The sequence below is a fragment of the Trachymyrmex septentrionalis genome, unplaced genomic scaffold (genome assembly GCF_001594115.1).
Source record: "Trachymyrmex septentrionalis isolate Tsep2-gDNA-1 unplaced genomic scaffold, Tsep1.0 scaffold165, whole genome shotgun sequence".
In the NCBI taxonomy this organism is placed as follows: domain Eukaryota; kingdom Metazoa; phylum Arthropoda; class Insecta; order Hymenoptera; family Formicidae; genus Trachymyrmex; species Trachymyrmex septentrionalis.
This window is the reverse complement of record NW_017304811.1, coordinates 382690-402172: the sequence shown is the minus strand read 5'-3', so window position 1 is coordinate 402172 and position 19483 is coordinate 382690. Positions and strand designations below refer to the sequence as shown.

Sequence of the window (19483 nt, the reverse complement as noted above, 5' to 3'; positions counted from 1 at the left end):
TTAACTCTCTCAAATTTCGCTCTTAATAGAACGCAATATAAATATATTAACGTTCCTGTTATGAAATTATAAGAGACCTTGCGTAGAAGAATCGCACGTGCTAGATATACTCAATGTGAGACTAGTTGCATTTAACGCTATGTTGCAAACTATCATTTTCACTTGACTGCTTTTTTGTCTGGTATCCCACTTTTGTTAATGCGAATTCTAGATCAAGACTATTCTCGATTATCTCACGCTGAATGAGTATGCCGATTTCAAGGACTTAGCAAATTACATCACGTACTTATCAGACAATCTTTAATTCTATTCGTCTCGAAAAGAACTCAGCTTATGTTCTTTCGACGGTGTTGGCATGATTATTGGCATCCATGATTATTTATTTCGTAATACATCCTTGTAACCTTGTAACATAAATCGCATTTTGTAACGAGACACGCAATTTATACGGTAATATTAAAGTATTATATTACCAAAATTATAAAATTATTATAGATTTATTATAACATCGCGCTTAATGTATTCGTCTGCATTTTATTACAATAATACATGGATTTTATTACAATGGTCAATATATGGAAATAAATTTGAAGATCAAATGTTGTACAACATAAAAAATTGTAATAAAAGCGTTTAAGCGTATTTTACAAAAAATCAAGTATTAAAAGTAGTATTGAAAATTATAAAATATAAATATTAACTTTTTGTATTGTTGCGTACAAGGATTTATTGATTGCTGTTTTAACTCTACATCTATATTGAAACAGTTGATTATATCTCAGTCCACGCGTTAAAAAAAAAACTTACATAATGTCAGAGAGATAATCTTCCTGGAAATATAAATTTTGAAACGTTTATGTACCTTTATTTTTATATTCATCCTACAACGTGCATCTCATGCTCATCAGTTTCTGAATATGTAAAAGTACGCAAAGAAATAGCGATCGATTTAAATTGCTTGTATATCTACTTCCATTATAGTCTCTTCAGAACATGTACATTATACGGAATAGCGTTCAGAAAAGGGATGCAAACTTGCTTTTAATTTCTTACATCTAAATCAAACACACCAAGCGAATAAATTTACTCTCATAGTAATGTGATTAGAAATAATTATTGTTTAGGACCACAGAAAAATTTCCAAACTCAATCAACGGAAGAAACTGGCAATAAATATTATTTTAAATTATTTTAAAAATTAATTTAAAAAATGTACGTTAAAATTTAAAATTCATTTTTATATAATTATCTTAAACGAATTATTTTTCTTCCGATTAACTTGAGATAAGACTCTGAGTCAATCATTTTCTTGTAGTAGACATCTTCTGCAGTAGTAGTATCGATTTAGTTTGTTGTATAAATAAAGATAAGCAATCCGATGTCATGTTTGACTGCTTTTAACGCGGTTCACGTTAAATTATGAGACCGCGTGTTATCGGGAAACTGAAACTGCATATAATAAATGTGTATCTTTAAAGAAAGTAAAATAAGTATACTATACAGGCTGATATATGATTGCATTTTAATAGCACAAAAATGAAAAATAATTATATAGTTGAGCTAGGGATTTCGATTTCTAGAGACATCAATAAGTAAAAATACATATACGAGTATGTAGATGTAAATTGTACATAAACCGTATAGCATTTGTTTTTACTTAATGTTGCTTCGTAATTATTACATTAATGCTAATTAATATTTGTGAATAAATACAAGCAACGATTATTTCACAGTAATTCGCCTTGCTCTACTTATCTAAAGCATCTTGACTTACTTTACTATATAATTGAACAGCAGATAATTAAATGCGATAGAGCATAAAGCGCTCGTTCCGATTGATTCAAATTCAAAACGTGAGAATACTTTTCTCTACACGCTTGACAGAACAAAATATAGCATTATAAAAGTAGATTACCGTCGTGCAAGCGCGCTTTCTGATATCTCTCTATCGTATATTTTTCTTTCTCTTTATACGTTTTTTACTTAAATACAATAATATTGCTTCAGAGATATGGTATTTTTTTATCTCATTTACAATTAGTATCTGATCTGAAAGTATAAATAATCTATTTATTTGTCACATTATTTTAGAAAGTTTCATTATCTTACATATATTTTCTGCCTCGCTCTCTCTCCAATTAAGTGAAAATTGTTTAAAAACAATAATGACGTTTTTGAGAGTACTTATATTAAAGTTTTACAATGATCGCTTATATTATTAGTTCCACTATTGTTATTAATTTAACCAAGCGGTCAAGCTTCAATTCAATCTACTCTCGAAAACGTCGTCATTGTTTCCAAACAATTTTCACTTATAATTAGAAATACATGAGAACGTTTGCTTTTACTTAATGTCGCTTCGTAAATGTTATTGAATATTTGTGAATAAATGTAAGTGAATATGAGTAATTATATCGTGTTATATATATATATATATAAATTGAGACATGATTCTTTCTAAAAGAATATGAAACAAGAATAAATTATTTATATTTTATATGGAGATGAAATGTTAAGTAAGATAAAATAATAACTGTAGTATCTTTCTATTAAAAGACGTTTCCTCTTGTGCTACATTTAATAATTATAACGTGTCAAATGTGAAGGTAACAGCAGCACACGCTGCTGTGTTTCGTATCTTTTTAATTAGCTCATGGACAAAGTGGAAGTACGTTCGTTATTCTAAATCAATCGGTTTGTTATGACAAGTTCGAATACTGGAGGACAACTAATCCTGCGATATCATCAACCTTATCATCGATCTTATCCTGTGAACAAACGAAAATAAAGACCGAAAATTGTAACATAATTTTATTTTCATCAGGAGAATAGGTATATATAGAAAAGGATATTTGAAAACAATTTTTTCGGATTGTGAAAGAGGTTCTAATGATGTACACAAGATTACAAAACTTTACACAAAGTTTTATTAACCAATATCTACAACAAGTGACAGCGCGCAATTAGTTAGTGTCTGTATGCGTTTCGTGTATATCCTTTGCTTAAAGCATAGCATAAAATATACTCTCGTAGCACCTTAAATAGAGATATAAGTTAGTAGATGGTCATTAAGAATAAGAAAAATGATTTGAGCAGGTGTACGTGGATTCCCTCAGCGGAATTCCTTCAGCAATGCGGGCAACGTATCATACCGAAAACGTCACATTTGGCGCACTTTAGGGCGACGAATTCCACGGTGAACTCGTTACGATGGACGGATCTCTTGCTGCCGTGACAGATGGGACATAGCAGTCGCTGGAATCCACCGCAATAAGTACAAACAGCGCATGCATCTTTACACTGAAACGCAAACGTTTCATAATGTTGAATTAAGCACATTACAAAACTAATGATAATTTTTCATTATGACAGGTAGATCTTAGTTAGTATAACGATTTGTACTGAAGCAGCACACGACTATTTGCGGAAACATTTTTTATTACATTGAGAAAAAAAAGACTGCAATTACCATAATCTAATTATAATTTATAATTATTTTTAGTGACAACCATATATTATTTTTTATAGAACTATAAATATAATTATTATTACTAAAATTATAGCAGTAATGACTTAAAAATAAAGCTTCCGTTATAATAATTTTATCATATTATTATAGTTACAAATGCTATCTTTCTCTCAATGTAGCGCATTAAGGAGACTCCAGATGACACGGCTAATGTACGCAAACTTTACATTTGCTTAATATTAGCCTACATTTATATATAGAAATAGATAATTATGCATGTTTTATTATTAATTAATCATGTGTGTTTGCTAATGTTGGCGTATATTAACCATGTCATCTGAAATTTAAAGAAAATTCAAGAGAAAAAGGGGAAACTATGAAGAAGGAGAAAAGAAATGTCAGATCACTCTAATAGAAATATTGAGTAGTATATAAATATCTCAATAAATTGTAACCATATATTTGATTAAATTGAAAACTAAACTACAATTATATCCTTTTTTACTACATGATTGCGAATTGCATTGTTTTTTGCCAATCTATAAATCCAATAAATTAGAAGTGGCTTAAGCTTGTGATAAAATAATTAAAAATATCCTTAATTTGAAATTTATCCTTATTAAGGCAAGAGAATCTTATTCTCGGGGAAATGAAATTGTAGTTGTTATTACAAAGTACGTTTCAATATCTTAAACTACGGTATATAATCAAAACAGATAATATAAAAAAGACAAACATTATGACTGGTATTCATAATTCATTCTTATTTTAAAATCGTCTTAAGTAATGTCTTAATACGGCTCTGTGATTGGCTTATGACATCTTAAGAACATATTTAAGACGGTCTTAAATATAATAACCAGCTCAGAATACTGGCCTTTTTTGTAGAGTATATTATTTCCTTATTCGATGTTTTAAGTCCTTTAGATTACCGGTGTCTCCATTATCTTTCTTTAAAGTCTTTTGTCACATAAAAGATTTACAAATTTGAAAATACCGATACAATTTATTAGCATAAAACAATCTAATAGCATTTTAACAATTAAATTAATAGAGATATAAGTTAGTAGATGGTCGTTAAGAATAAGAAAAATGATTTGAGCAGGTGGATTCCCTCAGCGGAATTCCTTCGGATTTCCTTAGATAAATTCCATGTGACAACAATATGTTCGAACAGAATCTTCTATCGCGAACCTTATTCATTACAAAACTGTAGTTTTCACTTTCACTTTTACTTGTTACTAACTGCAAGTCTAATACCTAAAATGTAAATCAATCTTTAGTGGAATGCATAATGAGTTCGGATGGAATAATGACTAGCTCTTAGGTGAATATTAAACTTGTTTAAATGTAAATATTTCGCCAAACATGATGTATTTGAGATTAACATGTATAGAGATAAAAAAAGAAATGCACTATATATAAGTCTAGAAACATTAATATATTATTAATCTTTTTTCTTTATTTTATGCATATTAAATATATTTCAACGAAAATTACTCTATTTTATTTTGTTAATATATTGTGTTCTTAGAAATATTACGTCTCATAAATTTTTGGTACACATTTATCCAAATTAATTTTAGATTCTTTTTCAAACTTTTATCTCTGTATTGAATAAAAAATTTATATTAATAAAACTATTAAACAAATTATTAAATAAATTATCGATGTAAATAAAATTGTTATACAAATACAGATTTAAAGAGTTTATATATGCAACAAGATTGGTATGTGACATAGAAATAACAATGGTATATCGCATAGATGTAAACGACCTTTAGTTGTAGCAAGGTAAACCTGAATTGCACGATAAAATTTATGATCACGATGGAAAAGGAGGTGGGTGGTTAGATGGAGAGAGAGAGAGAGAGAGAGAGAGAGAGAGAGAGAGAGAGAGAGAGAGAGAGAAAGAGAGAGGCATGTACTTCAGATAAAAGTGAAAGGATCGTACAACCTTGCATTTGTAACTACTTGTGTTGTTTGTATATACGTTTCATCACACTCGGCTGTTCTGTCTACTTTAGATTCTGCGTGGAAATAAACGCGTCGCGGGCGTATAGCGCGATCATGCGAATCGTTCGAATCTCGATATTGGATAGCGTGTAAATCCTAGATAGAGACAATATCGAATCTTTTTCATTCCCTCTGAATACTGGGTATTTTTATTACTTGCTTGGAAGCTTCGAATCAGCTATCTAAAAATACATCTTGTTACATAAGTTTCCTTTTATAAAATTACGAACTGCTATTTTTTTCCAATATAACGCTGATGTAATTAATTCGAGTCTCCACTGAATTGTTACAAAGGTATATAATTATATTTCGATATTATTACCTACATTTGACGTCAGGAACTAAAAATTCAATGAGAGTAATCTAAATTTAAAATGCAGGCGGAAGTTATGTATAGCCGTTTCTCCGCTTCAAATGGTTTTACCTGAATACGCCAGCTTATGAAACTTTATGCGAGTCTATTAACTAATGCGTCATAATTTCTGGATGTTAAAGTTAGTGTCTGATCGTATTTGTTACATACTCGTGCAGATTTGAAGACAGATTGCTACAACAAACGCAAAAAATGCACTTAGCATAAGTGCGCAACGTAAGAAATGTTAATCGATAAACTCCAACGATAACAATATATTATAATATCTTATAGGATAGTATATATGATACAACCTATAGAAATCAATGCCTTAAACGGTCTAACTGGATCTTAAATATTTGTATGATTCTGTGTAAATTTATATACTATATGTAGTCCTTTAAAATGCGCGCAGAAATGATTTTTGATAAATTATTAATTCCATGCTTCAGCGAATGGCATATCCAAGTTGAAGTGCATCTCGAGGCGAAGAGGATATTGCGAATATGTGCACTAGGATATTCTATCATACCTGACAAAATCAGCTTACCTGATAAGGCTCCAGTATGCGACGTAGTTCTCCCGACTCGTTAAGTCGCTCGACAGTGTCAACACCCTGCAACAAGGAAAAACATTGTGAAATGTAGGTATTTAATAGTACATTTAAACTATTCGAGTTGTTCGACGCTTTCTTTCCGCCTTGTTCATTTCGTCATTAACTAACGGCTATGCCGTAAACAGAAATTCTCCGACATGTCGCGTGCACGTTACAAGACTTTCTGTCAAATGGATGGAACTCGTGGCATACGATTCAAGAGTTTTAAGACGTGGCGATGTAACATTCTTGGCTTGTCGTCGAGGAATGCAACTGTAACGAAAGAATTTTATCGTATTTCTTCTCCTGGCTTTTCTCACGTATATATAACGCGTAATTCTATGCGTATCCATGCGATAATGGTCGTATCATACATTTTCATGCCGCTGTTAATGAGGCTTTTAATGAGGCACGCGATAACTAGTTTGCAGATTTGACGCACCGCTGATTTATTTACAGGAAGAAAATCTCGCTCTCTTGTCTTGGAAGATTATCTTTCAAACATCATTGAACATTTTAGAGACGATTAATTGTAACACTAAATATTTTAATGAAAAATTTTCAATTAATACACGGAAAAAACGATTTTGCTGAACATCTAAAAATTTAGGTCAATACAAATCTAAAAATAATTGTATTGGACCATCAAATTAATTATATAGGTAACACAAGCATAATAAAACAATGCTACACTGAAAAAAAAGATTGGCTGTTGCAGCAAATTAAATGGTAAAATTAAATAGCATAGCATTTTTTATTTGTAGCAGCAGCGAAATTTTGATTGCGTTAGCCTATCGAAATCCTATACTGACATTGCAAATAGGCTGTAACCAAATATTGGCTGCTGCAATCAAAAATTGGCTGCTGCAGCCAATTAAAAATGCTATACCATATTTTACCATCTAATTTACTGTAACAGCCAATCTTTTCTTTCATCTTTTCTTTCTACAATTTTCATATTCGAACAATCAACTTGAGCGTCTACATTTACTTATTTTGATGGTAAATAAAATAATTTTTAGGGCTAGTTCAATTTTTAGATATTGTAACTCTTTTTGTGTAAAAAAAACGTTGAACTATTTAAATTTTTGAGTAGATACAGATCTATAAAATAATTTTATTAAACTAAACTACCAAAGTAATACATAAATAATTATAGAAGGTTCAAGCATGATAAATAATGCTGTAAACAGTTTTTATTATTTTAGTAATTAGTTTGAGCGATTTCTTATTTTAATTTCTTATCAAAATGGAAAACTTATTAAATTTAATAGAAATAAAAACAAAATTATTTTTAAATCTGTATATCTAAATTTTTAGCTACATCAGCAAGATCGTTCTTTCTATGTAGAATGTACGACGCGCTTATGAATGCGAGTGAAGCGACATTTCGAAGATGCTCGTTCGTCAGTACTCATCTTGGTAATCTCGTGTCTGATGTAATGTAATAGAGGTTTTATTGCGGTTGTAGTTGCGACGATGTACTCCTTTCACTACGTATCGTGTAAACTGTCAAAAGATGTCATACGAAGATGGACAATAGTGAAAGCGAGATAACGTATTCAAATTGATGACAAGTGAGAACGAAATAAACGTAACGAAGATGCTTCGTCGATTTTCGGCACCAGTTGGCTATTTTGTGCGAGATAATTGTATGACGCGGTCGGATAGGAATGCAGTTCGGGTAGCTTTATGTATGTACACTTGTGTGCTAGACACCAGTAACCGTAAAGCAGTGTAACAGGCAATCGGACCTCGCATTCTCTCCGATGGCCTTGGATCAAATAGTTTGACATTTCACTTACGCATATATCTATTCGACTATCGGTTGCTGGAAGTAATTCTTGAGAAACGGATACCATACGGAGGCAGAGAGGGAAAATCAAATAACACAGCATGATTGTGTATGAGAGAGAGAGAGAGAGAGAGAGAGAGAGAGAGAGAGAGAGAGAGAGACTCTAGCTAAAGCCGTTTATATCCAGTATTTTTTTTATTAAAAAAATTAATATGTTTGTTTTTGAGAAAAATTCTTGAAAAAAGAAGTTAATGTGAGAGTTCTGAAAAAGTCAAATACACAGAAAGAACGATTTTGCTGAAGTATGGTATTTAAAAAATTTAGCTACAAATATGAAAGTAATTCTATTGGATCACAGAATAATTATGTAAGACACTCAAACTGGTTACTAGAATGTTAAAACTTTTCATAATAATGTTTTTCAGACTTCAGATTCTTACGTAATTATTTTGATAGCTAAAATACCTAATAGCTAAGATACCTAAAATAGTATTTTCGAATCTGTATCTAGTTAGATTTTTAATTAGCCAAATTATTCTTTCTGTGTATATGCCATTAATTTAAAATTTTTGAGATACATATTTTTATAATATTACAACTAAGAATATCGTCCAATAAATGTTTTTATTCTCTCTGTTTAAATCTCTTGTTTACTCATAATTGCCATCTCAGATTGTAATGTCGGATGTGAAAAAATATATAATAACAATTCTTGCAAAATATTATTAACAATATATAATATGGAAATATGTTTCAATAAAATAATATATAACCGACAGAATCGACTTGTGAAATGTAAGTACCAAAAACTACTCCTTTGTTTTGTTAATTAATAAATAACAAAATATATCTGAAAATGAATTATATATACAATACATAATAAAAAATGAAATAAGCTCTATTTACAGTTATAATAAATTGTCAAATTATATTAATTTATAATTTATAGAAATAAATGTGATTTAATTTCTCCCTGAAATAAGAACATACAGTTTTCGATATATTTTATAAGTTTATTCTATTCATTGCAAATGTTATTCTATTGAAAAATATTTCTATTCAAATAAATACAAAAATTTACAAAAATTTTTCTTATGTGTTTTGTCTCTTCTGATATTATAGTTTGAAATAGTAGTGGTGAGGGAACAAAAGCTTTAATTCTTTATATTGAACAATTCACAGTTTCAAATTTTTGTTATAAAAATAGACTCCCTTGCGCGCTAGAATAGAATTCTATTCTATTCTACGCAGCGCTTTCGCATTGAAAATATGAGCAATAAACATTTTTATCATATACATATATGTGGAATTTTCATAATTTTATAGAAGTATATTGCTGACATCATCACCTTGAGGAAAGCGTGTGAATATAACTGAAGTTCATGATTATGGAAGATCTTTATCATGTCACAATAATAAAAGCGGCATGCTCTTTTATAAAGGTATATAATAAAGACATCTCGCACCGTACGTGATGATACGAACTTGTACTATCACCATCATGTATGAGAACAATTACGAACTATATTCAATGGGAACACGCACAACGATCGTTTACTGTGATCATTTCCAAGTACTGTAACATTTAAGTGACCACTGCGATAATGATTGTTTGTGTCGTTAATTCCTAATAGCTCATTCTTGATTAGGTAATTTCTCTATTATGACTTGATATCTAATTGGATGGATAACATTGCAAATTATAATCTAGTTGTGCAAATCGTATTTTACTTTAAAATAAATATTTATAATTAAAAGAATTGATAATTAATATATGAAAAGTTATGTATATTAAAACTTGTATTTTTTATTCGTATTTTGAGGAAGCAATGCATTATATAAGGAGTTCGTTATTTTGTTTTATATGTTAAACTTCTTGTTGTCGTTTCTAGATTGTCTATTTTATTTTTCTTTATGTTTCAATGACAATTTTACAAGCGATGCAACGTAAGATCTGTGAAATACGATACTACATCTGAGAATAGTATGCTGAAACAGAATACTTTGCTATCTTCGCTATCGCATTTTGTCATTGTATATATGAGAATACAGTTCCAAGATAGTATCCTATTGGATTTCATTAAAATAAAATATTTTATTATTTTTTTTCGTTCAATCGTTCTAAATATTATTCATTTAGTAACTATAAATTTACATTCTACATGTTTTACTTCATCAATTATAAAAATAATCATTTCTATTATACAACAAATTTAAGCCCTTCATTGACTACTCATTTTTTCACTTTGTACCTGTAGAACAGATGCAATTTGATATAAAATTTTCGTTTGTACATTCATCGAATTTTCATTCAACAGTTATCTTTGACATTTCACGTCATCCATCTCCTGGCCTCCTCGATGTCCAATATCTCTAGTTGCATAACGCGTTATCGGCCTTGTACAAATTCTTCATAAAGCGTAAGAGGATGGATTCGAAAGGATCGTAGAGTAATCGAATGCTAGTGTGCGCAATATAACTTTTCTTATTAGAAGTTATTCTACCTGTGAAACGGCTGAAAGAGAGAGGGAGAGAGAGAGAGAGAGAGAGAGAGAGAGAAAGAGAGAGAGAGAGAGAGAGAGAGAGAGAAATCGATATTGCTATGAAGAAGAAAACAACTTGGTTGACGAATGTCAAATACAGATGACGGAATGTTCAACGCCAACTGCTCACGTTTTATTATATAAAGTTTTGTATAAAGCGAATTTACATTCCAAATATATTTTAAAATAACTACAGAACATAATTTCTGATTTAAACCATGCATATAAATGAGAATACAGTTAATAATAAATTTATGCTGATATAATGCGCAATTTCCAAATTATAATTCATAAAAGTAATAATATTAAGTGAAAATGGACTGAGAAATGTTTAATAGAAATGAATAAAGAGACCCATACACTACATTAAACATAAATACAAGTATTAATTATAAACAAACGCTTCCAAAGCTACAAATGTACTTTATGCAAATTCATTAAATTATTTATTAATTTTCAATAATATTTTTCCATATTTAATTCCAACTTTGATCAACATTCTTTTAATTAATAAATATAATCAAAGTCAATTTCTAGTCTTTATTTCTAGTTTTATTGAATTGTTATTTAAATTATGTCGTGTCTTAATTATTTTTAATTAATATCTTTATTAAAACATGTATTGGATTATAGTCAAAATGTTTTTTTAATCAATATTTTATTCTCATAATTTTTCATAATTTTGTCAATAAGTTTAAGTTAAAAGTACATACATACCCCAATGTATTGACCATCGACGAAAAGCTGCGGCAATGTTACGACTTCCGAATTGGTCCGATCCCTGAGTTCCGTTTGTAATTCCGTATCGCGGAATAAATCTGCTTCATCATACTTGACCATGTTTGTCCATAACATCTGCTTCATTTTCATACAATTGGTAAAAGTCTCTCTAACGATGCCCAATGATGTCGTATAAAGTACTACTCTGCCCTTTTCTCTGTCCACGTAAGCCTGAAATAAGATGTAATACGTTGTACAAGTCTTGTAATAAGACTCTAAATAGTTCTTAGATTAAATTAAATATTAAAATCCCATTTCGCGCGTATTGAAATCTTTACAACAGTAAGATGACTACTTCTATGGCCTCACATTATGACGTACTTCAGTACATAATTATTGCAATACATGTATGTTTCTTCGTATAGAATAGTCATAAAACGCATGTCGTAAAAATGATCAAATACTGGTTTTATATCTTATCAGTTTCCAAAAGACAATTGAGCTCTGTTATAAATTTATTTGTCTAAGAATCCAAACTATTGAGCCGAACATCGAGCCGAGCCTGCGTCCACATTCAAAGATTTGATATGAATCTATATTCATTTCGATAATGTGGATATGTAGAATCTCGGTAGAATCTTTGAATATAGACGCAAGCTCGGTTTGCGATTCGGTTTGATAGTCTGAACGCACCCTTACATAAGACTTCTGAAGATCAATTGTGTATCTTATAAACAACGTAAAATTTAAAAGAAAGCAAATCCATTAGATATTGATTTAAAAAATTATAAATATTTTCTAGAATAAATCAATTAACTTATTTATTTTTTATAAATATAATTATAAATATCTTCTAGAGAATTTTTTCTCATTTTTATAATTTTCATTTGAAGACTTGCAATCAACCCTTTGGTTGTCAGAAATGGCATCAGAAGTAAGAAAATACATAATCAAAACTCTTGTAAAATATATTAAAATCATTTTTCAATAAAACAATATTTGCAATCGATAGAGTAGTCTTATAAAATATATCAAAAATTCTGTTTTTTTTTGTTTTTAGAGAGAAAAAATTATATTTATTTCTATATATTATTATAGTTTGATAATTGTTACTTGTTTGATAGCTGTAAACTTATTTAGTTTTTGGCACAATTCAATTACCAAATACATATGGTTATTTACTGACGAAATAAAAGATTTATTTACAAAATAAAGGAAAAATTTCGATATGTTCTGCAAGTCTATTGTATTGATTACAAATGTTATTTTATTGAAAAATATTTCCATTTTATTTTAACACATTTCAAGAGACTTTTATTATATCATTTCTCGCTTCTGACGTCACAATCTGAAATAATAGTGATGAGTGGTTAGAGATCTTAATAATCAAGTTTCACATCGTGTTCATATCTTTATGTACTAATAAGCAAGATACTTTCTAAAAGCGTTATTTGTTATGGTTAATGACTTCTTGAACTTTTATTTCTTTATTTTCCATAAATATTATCGTGTTTTGCAGATAGATATTTACTTTAGTTATGTGTACCTATAACATTATACATTGATTCTGTAGTGATATTATACTCAAAGAATAATAATAACATTGATGAATTAATAAAAGTACCAAAACTAGCGATAAACGTGAGGCTTTAACATTTCCTTTTATTTATCGGTGATCGAGTCTTGAATAAGCACGGGTAACAATTTTTATATGGAAGCGAGACCTCTTTATGGTTCGACGATTCAATCACAAGTTATTTGAACTTCGATTCTTGCTCAGTAATGCGTGCATTCATTGGCCGTTTCTTTACAATCGATTTCGTTGGCACGTGCAACAAGCATTAAGCTTTCACCGTGCATCAGTATGCTTGATAGTTTGCAAGAAAAGTAACTGCTTGTATTATTTTCTGTATTATTTATTACTATATTTTTTTGTAATATTTATGACAGCAACATTACCATATTTATTATATTTGCTGTTACAAAAAATATATATTATATATGTTAGAATTTTATTTATATAAATTGCATTTTCGCAACGAAATGACCTAATTCATCATTTACGTAAAAAAAATGTCACGTTATGACATAACGTCGTATAAAATTTCGCATACCAGAGATGAATGCAATCTCTGTAATAATCTAACTGTCTTTTGAATTGCTTGGTTCTTGAGCGCGTGTGTATAATACTTAATATACTTTTCCAACTAAATTATGTAATGTCGTTTAGGTAGTCCTCTTGAGACGAAGATGGAAAAGGAAATAACTGTAAGTAGCAGGCGAGATAGAGAAAGAGGAAGGGAGGGAATGATTGTGTTAAATTAGCTTTCACCACGCAAAAGTGGCAAGGTAATTCAGTGTCGCGCATAATGCCGACAACGATTCTTCATCTATAAAGTATTTTACGTAATTGCCATTCTCAGTATTTATGTACACACAACGTACTAATATAATCGCGCAGATATAATAATATTCATGTCACTTACAAGGAAACCTTGCAAAGTACCAAATTCTGATTTTAATAGAACTTTCTATATAGATTACATTAATTAATAAATTTGGAAAATATCAGTTAGTATGGAAAAACAGTTTCAAGAGATAGAATCATCTCTCATAAAACAGTTTTTAGGTTCTTTTCATTACATTTAAAAAATTCAAGATATCAACAAATACTTATAAAAAAGTTTTATAATAAAATTTGTTTATCTCCACGTCAATAATATTTTTAAAAACTAATTATTTTATTTTCGAAATTCATACTTTTTTATTTAGTTTTTGAAAATATTATTGACAAGGAAATAATTTTATTACAAAACTTTCATACATTTTTCATATCTTAAATAGTTTTCGAGATATAACGAAACATAAAAATCGCTTTCTTATAATTATATTTCAGTCTTAAAATCGTTTTTCCACGTCAATATTTTTGAAATTTATTTATTTACATAATTTGTATATACAAAGTTTTATTAAAATTAGAATTTGTAAAATTTCTTAGTATCTATTATATAATATCTAATATTACACGAAATCGATATGCTTTAATATCTTGCGTCCTTTATGACTTTTACTGCGAACTTATATAGTTACATAAAATAAATTATAGTATATAAAAAAATTATTACCTGTCTTCATTAATATTACAATACCTTTCTCATAAAAACTCTAGACTATCATTTATTGCACTTAAAGCGTACCGAATAAAATATATTCATATCATTTGAACTGTTTGAAGAATATTGGTTATTGAGATATGAATTTGTTCTTTTTACAACGCAAATCTTTGAAACCTTTTACATTTATTTATTGGAAATCTCATATGAGAACAAGCGAAATGTCATTATATATTTCCAAATTTACAGAACTGATTTTATATAGGGAGTTTAACGTGAAAATATCAATGCAATTGTGAATTTAATGTATTAAATCTAGTAATTCGTAACATTCGTTGAGATTGATATAATTTTCGCTGCGGTACGGCCATTTCATGCGCATATACAGAGCAATCGCGTCCGATCAGCATTATAGATCACCACGTGTTCGCTCGACACGACTGCTAATGAACGTATTTCAACGGGGAAACCGGACTTGTCGTACCAGGTGCGTGATCTGCACCATAAAAGCATATTGTAGAAGTGTGCACGGCAAAGATCTCGGCTAACCATTACTAATTTTTTGCTAACCTACTTGTTCCTACCGATACCCGTTACCCTACGCAAATGACACGTATAGTAATTGCCTTCGATCATAATTGCACACCGTCTTGAAGAAGGCAGAACCAATACGGTCACGTACACGTGAGCCAGATGGCCTAACAAAGTATCGGGCTTCGCATTATAAGCTATTATAAACTATACTGGTGAACAAATTTTTACACATCTTCGTACATTTTGTAAATTAAATTAAAGCTACAATTAGAATTTATCACCATTCAAAAAAATTTTAATCTAATCAATTTAAATTATTACATTAATATCAGAAAAAGTTATTTTTATATTATTATATTATAACAGAAAGTTTTTTTTTCTTTATGCTTTCATGATTTATCACATAATTCTTTTTGTCGATTAAAATTAATACTGTTTTACAAATTAAGAAAAACGCATGATGTTAAGTGCATTTGTTTTTGCATTGCTTCATCGGCAATCGCCACACGTATATATGTATAACTCGAATCTCTATTGAATGCGTCTTAAAAAGCGAAGGCAAGAATTATAATATAGCCTCGAACTCAACACGTGTCTTTTCTCTTATAGCTATCAATTTCATTTCCACACGAAAAAAATTAGATAAGGTCATCTATTTCTGTGCTCGTCAATCCAGAAGTGTGGAAGTCGTTGTCAGCCTCTTCGTTACTATCTTATTAAAATCCGTGTTGCTCATATCCTCTTTGGCTTCATATCACAAAATACAAATACAAAGTGTTGTCGATTCTTAATTACACTTTTGTCTATTTAATAATTATGATGTTATGAAGAGATGATTGATTATTACAAGCGTTTTAGCATTTTTCGTGCAAGGTTCAAGAAAGTACAACTTTTCTTGCATGACCCATGTAAAAGGGATGCTTGCAAGAAAATAATTTATCCATCATGGTATTCATTATGGTTTCTTGTAGGACGTGTGTGAAGCCGGCGCCGATCATACGATGTGAATAACTTCTTGCACATCGCGATGATCTCACACAACATTATCCTCGCCCCATGAATCTTACGATCCAATAGAGATCTCTTCAGACAGTGCATAATATAAAAGGCATATTGTATATTCCCGGCTTGTAAAATTGCATTGTATTGTATGATATATTAGAATAAAAATATGAAAGTGAAAGCTATTAAATCTATTAATATATAATATTTATTCTTGGAATATAATTATGCTGTCTAGAAAATGTATGTTGCACCTTGAGAAGTTGTTTATAAAAAAGTACAATAGCTTAAAAGGTTTTAAGAATATAAAATCTTCAAATAATTAGAAACAGCACGATTGTGTAACAAAAAGAAGAAAAAAAGCATATACACAAGTGTAAGAAACATAAAATATGTGAAAGTATCGGGTTTTTATTTAAAAAGTTGATATTACATTAATTTATAACAGATAGATATATGCTATTTCTCCTTTAATTTATTAAAATCTCTCTACTTTCCCTCTTACAGTTTTATCTTTTTCCTCGTATCAATCTTGATATGTTACATGTCTTTTTTTACCATCTTTGATCACTGATCGGATGTAAATTAATCAACCTTTTCTATAATCTATAACTCTCAGAGTTCCCTTTCTGCTTTATCAAGTAATTAATCACTAAAGAAAATAAATGCATTTTTATTTCAGCTTAGGGCCGCATAAATCCATTTTGCGCCCATAAGTTAAAATATTGCGCTCTTTTAGACATGATGTCATTTGGGTAAAATTTTTTAAGAGTTACGTTAATTTAAAAATTAATATTCTCAATATCTTTAAAAATATCATTTATTTATTTGAAATAAATAGCAAAATGGATAGAACAAAAATACACAATTTAAGAAAATAATAAATATATTTCCCATAATGAGAACAGAAAATAAATTTAATCGTTTTTCACTATTAATCGCGCTTCACTATAAATCATCTTGTCTATCTAGTGACTTTAAATCATCTACAAACGACGTTATTTTAATGCTCAATTACAAGATTTTTTTTCTAAAATTTTCCTCCTCTAAAAATTTACCGTCTTAAGCTATTCATTCAACACATGTCTTAATATACGGTACTGTTTTAGCTTCAAAAATGATTTAGATTGTATCAATCATGTATCTAATTATCGAATGATTAATTAAACGTCGATGTATTACAAAATGTAATGCAAGCCGATAATGTAGCACGAGTAGTTTAATGAATCTGAATTTCATAGCAATACAACCTAGTGCAGAGCTCGGTGGGGTATGCTTAGTGAGTACTCAAATGCAAGCTAATTTCACGAACTTTTAATGAAAGTTGCACCTGGCCGTATGTGTTACATACGAAACGACGGCACGCTTTGAACTAGCGATTAATTGAGGTGAAATGATTGTAGCCGGTAATGCAGACAAATCGAGGCGCCGAAGAGACGATTTCTCCGTAACTGGGATAATGTTACGAGAGATCAGGTCGCCCACTGACCGGAATTTAGCATGTTAACACATCGCTGATGGAACGTAAAGATACGTTTTATGTGGACATAACGTAAATTTTATATATGTATAATACATAATATTGTTTATATCTGTCAATGCGTAAAATTTCCTTTTGTGACTTTTTATACATTTAATTAAAAAAGTAAATACTTTAAAACATAAAAATTATATAATGACTTTTTTTTCTTCAAGAAGTGTTTGTTATTCAAGCATTTATTAGAAGAAATCTTAATACTTTGCAAATAAGAGTGGATATGCTAATACTTCGCCAGTGATAAATAAATCCAGCCACGCGCACAAATAAAAACGCTTTAACAAGTAATTAATATCATAAAACGTGTGGCTTAAACGATAAAAATGCTAAAATTATAATGACTTTTTTTCTCATTTATATCTGTTAATATGTAAAGTTCCTCTTTGTGACTTAAAAATTTATTTGAAAAAATGAATACACACATGCACACTTTAAAATATAAAAATTATACAGTGGCTTTTTTTCTAAAAAGCGTATTTACTTGTATTTGGGCGCGTGGCTGGATTTACTCATAATCAAAGGATTAGCACATCAACTCTCATCCGCGAAGTATTAAGATTTCTTCCAATATAAATACTTGGATAATAAACTCCGCTCGTTGTCACGTGATAATTTGCATCACGGACTAGAAATACTTATTATGAAGGGTGGTTAAACGAGCGTGAAATTAAATTAACGATGTCACGTGTGCGATATAAAATGTTTATTTTTTCCTCATCTACTTAATATCTCCAACTATCTAACATAAAGAGCTTCAGATTAGTCAAACATCTTTTACATTGGCGAATTCAATGGCCAATCACCTAATCTGTATACTTATTGTCATATCAATGCCTTTGTGGCTCACATCAGTGGCGTAATGACGACAGTGAGTGGTTAACGATTGCAACGGAATCAATGGCAGCTGGTTCAGTGCGACTCAATTCCTAAGAGAGCGGGAGGCGTAATGGCTGCTATACTCCGCTATTTCTGTAATAATGATCTCTAAATACGCGATACGACTTTCACGGCGCGCTCTCGTATGAGAATGAGATTCGAGTTTGTAATCGGAGTCGAAGAGAAAGGGATATAACGGAAAGGGATATAACTAATATATACAGAGTGCGATGTACGCTCATCTTCAAGTTCTCACTACAGTTACCATCTCTTCGGTTTTCGACCGGAGACTCCGGTCTTTCGACTGAATCTTCAATTCTTCGGCATATGGAAAAAAATCTCCGGCTAAAATCTTGATAATTTTGTTGGAGGAGTATTTCAGAAATAAAAAAAAGTAAAATAGAAAAAGTGGCCTATTTTTGAAAATTAAAAAAAAATGGTTACATACCTTTATCTACGCTTTTACACATCTACTCTCTAAAACTTTTGAAATGAATTGTCATTGAAGAGTGAAATCTCACTCTTAAAGATTGAAAATTCAGCTACTCTTTTTCAAGACTGAATTGAGATTTTTTCAAGCCTCAATTTTTATTCTTTAAAATGAGATTTCACTCTAAAGAATTTGAAGAGTACTTGTACATGTTTAGTAAATATACTTTAATTTTAGTACGGCTAAATGTTTATTAATTTTTATTTACTACGTTAAATTTAAAATCAAAAAATGTAAAAAAATATGTTGGTGATTATATGGTTGCGGCTTCTTCTAACTTAACCGAAACAAACAATTTAAAAGATTTTTAATTATTATATGCGAATATAATCTAGAATAAACGAATAGTAATTATAAATTATTAAAATAGTACTGTGTTTTAAAAAAATACCAGTATCAATTTTTTAACAAAATTTTTGAATTTAACATAACATGTGGAAA

At 29.7% G+C, this 19483-nt stretch overlaps 1 protein-coding gene across 2 annotated transcripts in view; it reads right to left on the bottom strand.

Annotated features, from left to right (window-relative positions):
• Nucleotides 1-2921: 2921 nt before the first annotated feature.
• LOC108746304 (glutaredoxin domain-containing cysteine-rich protein CG31559-like) overlaps nucleotides 2922-19483 on the bottom strand; it is a 32769-nt gene continuing 16207 nt past the window's right edge. For both annotated transcript variants that reach the window (XM_018482993.1, XM_018482994.1), the window contains exons 3-5: nucleotides 11488-11721; nucleotides 6388-6453; nucleotides 2922-3300 (exon numbers count right to left, since the gene is read on the bottom strand). In XM_018482993.1, coding sequence (XP_018338495.1) covers nucleotides 3127-3300; nucleotides 6388-6453; nucleotides 11488-11721 — 474 coding nt within the window. In that variant the 3' untranslated portion in view covers nucleotides 2922-3126. The remainder of the gene's footprint in view (nucleotides 3301-6387; nucleotides 6454-11487; nucleotides 11722-19483) is intronic.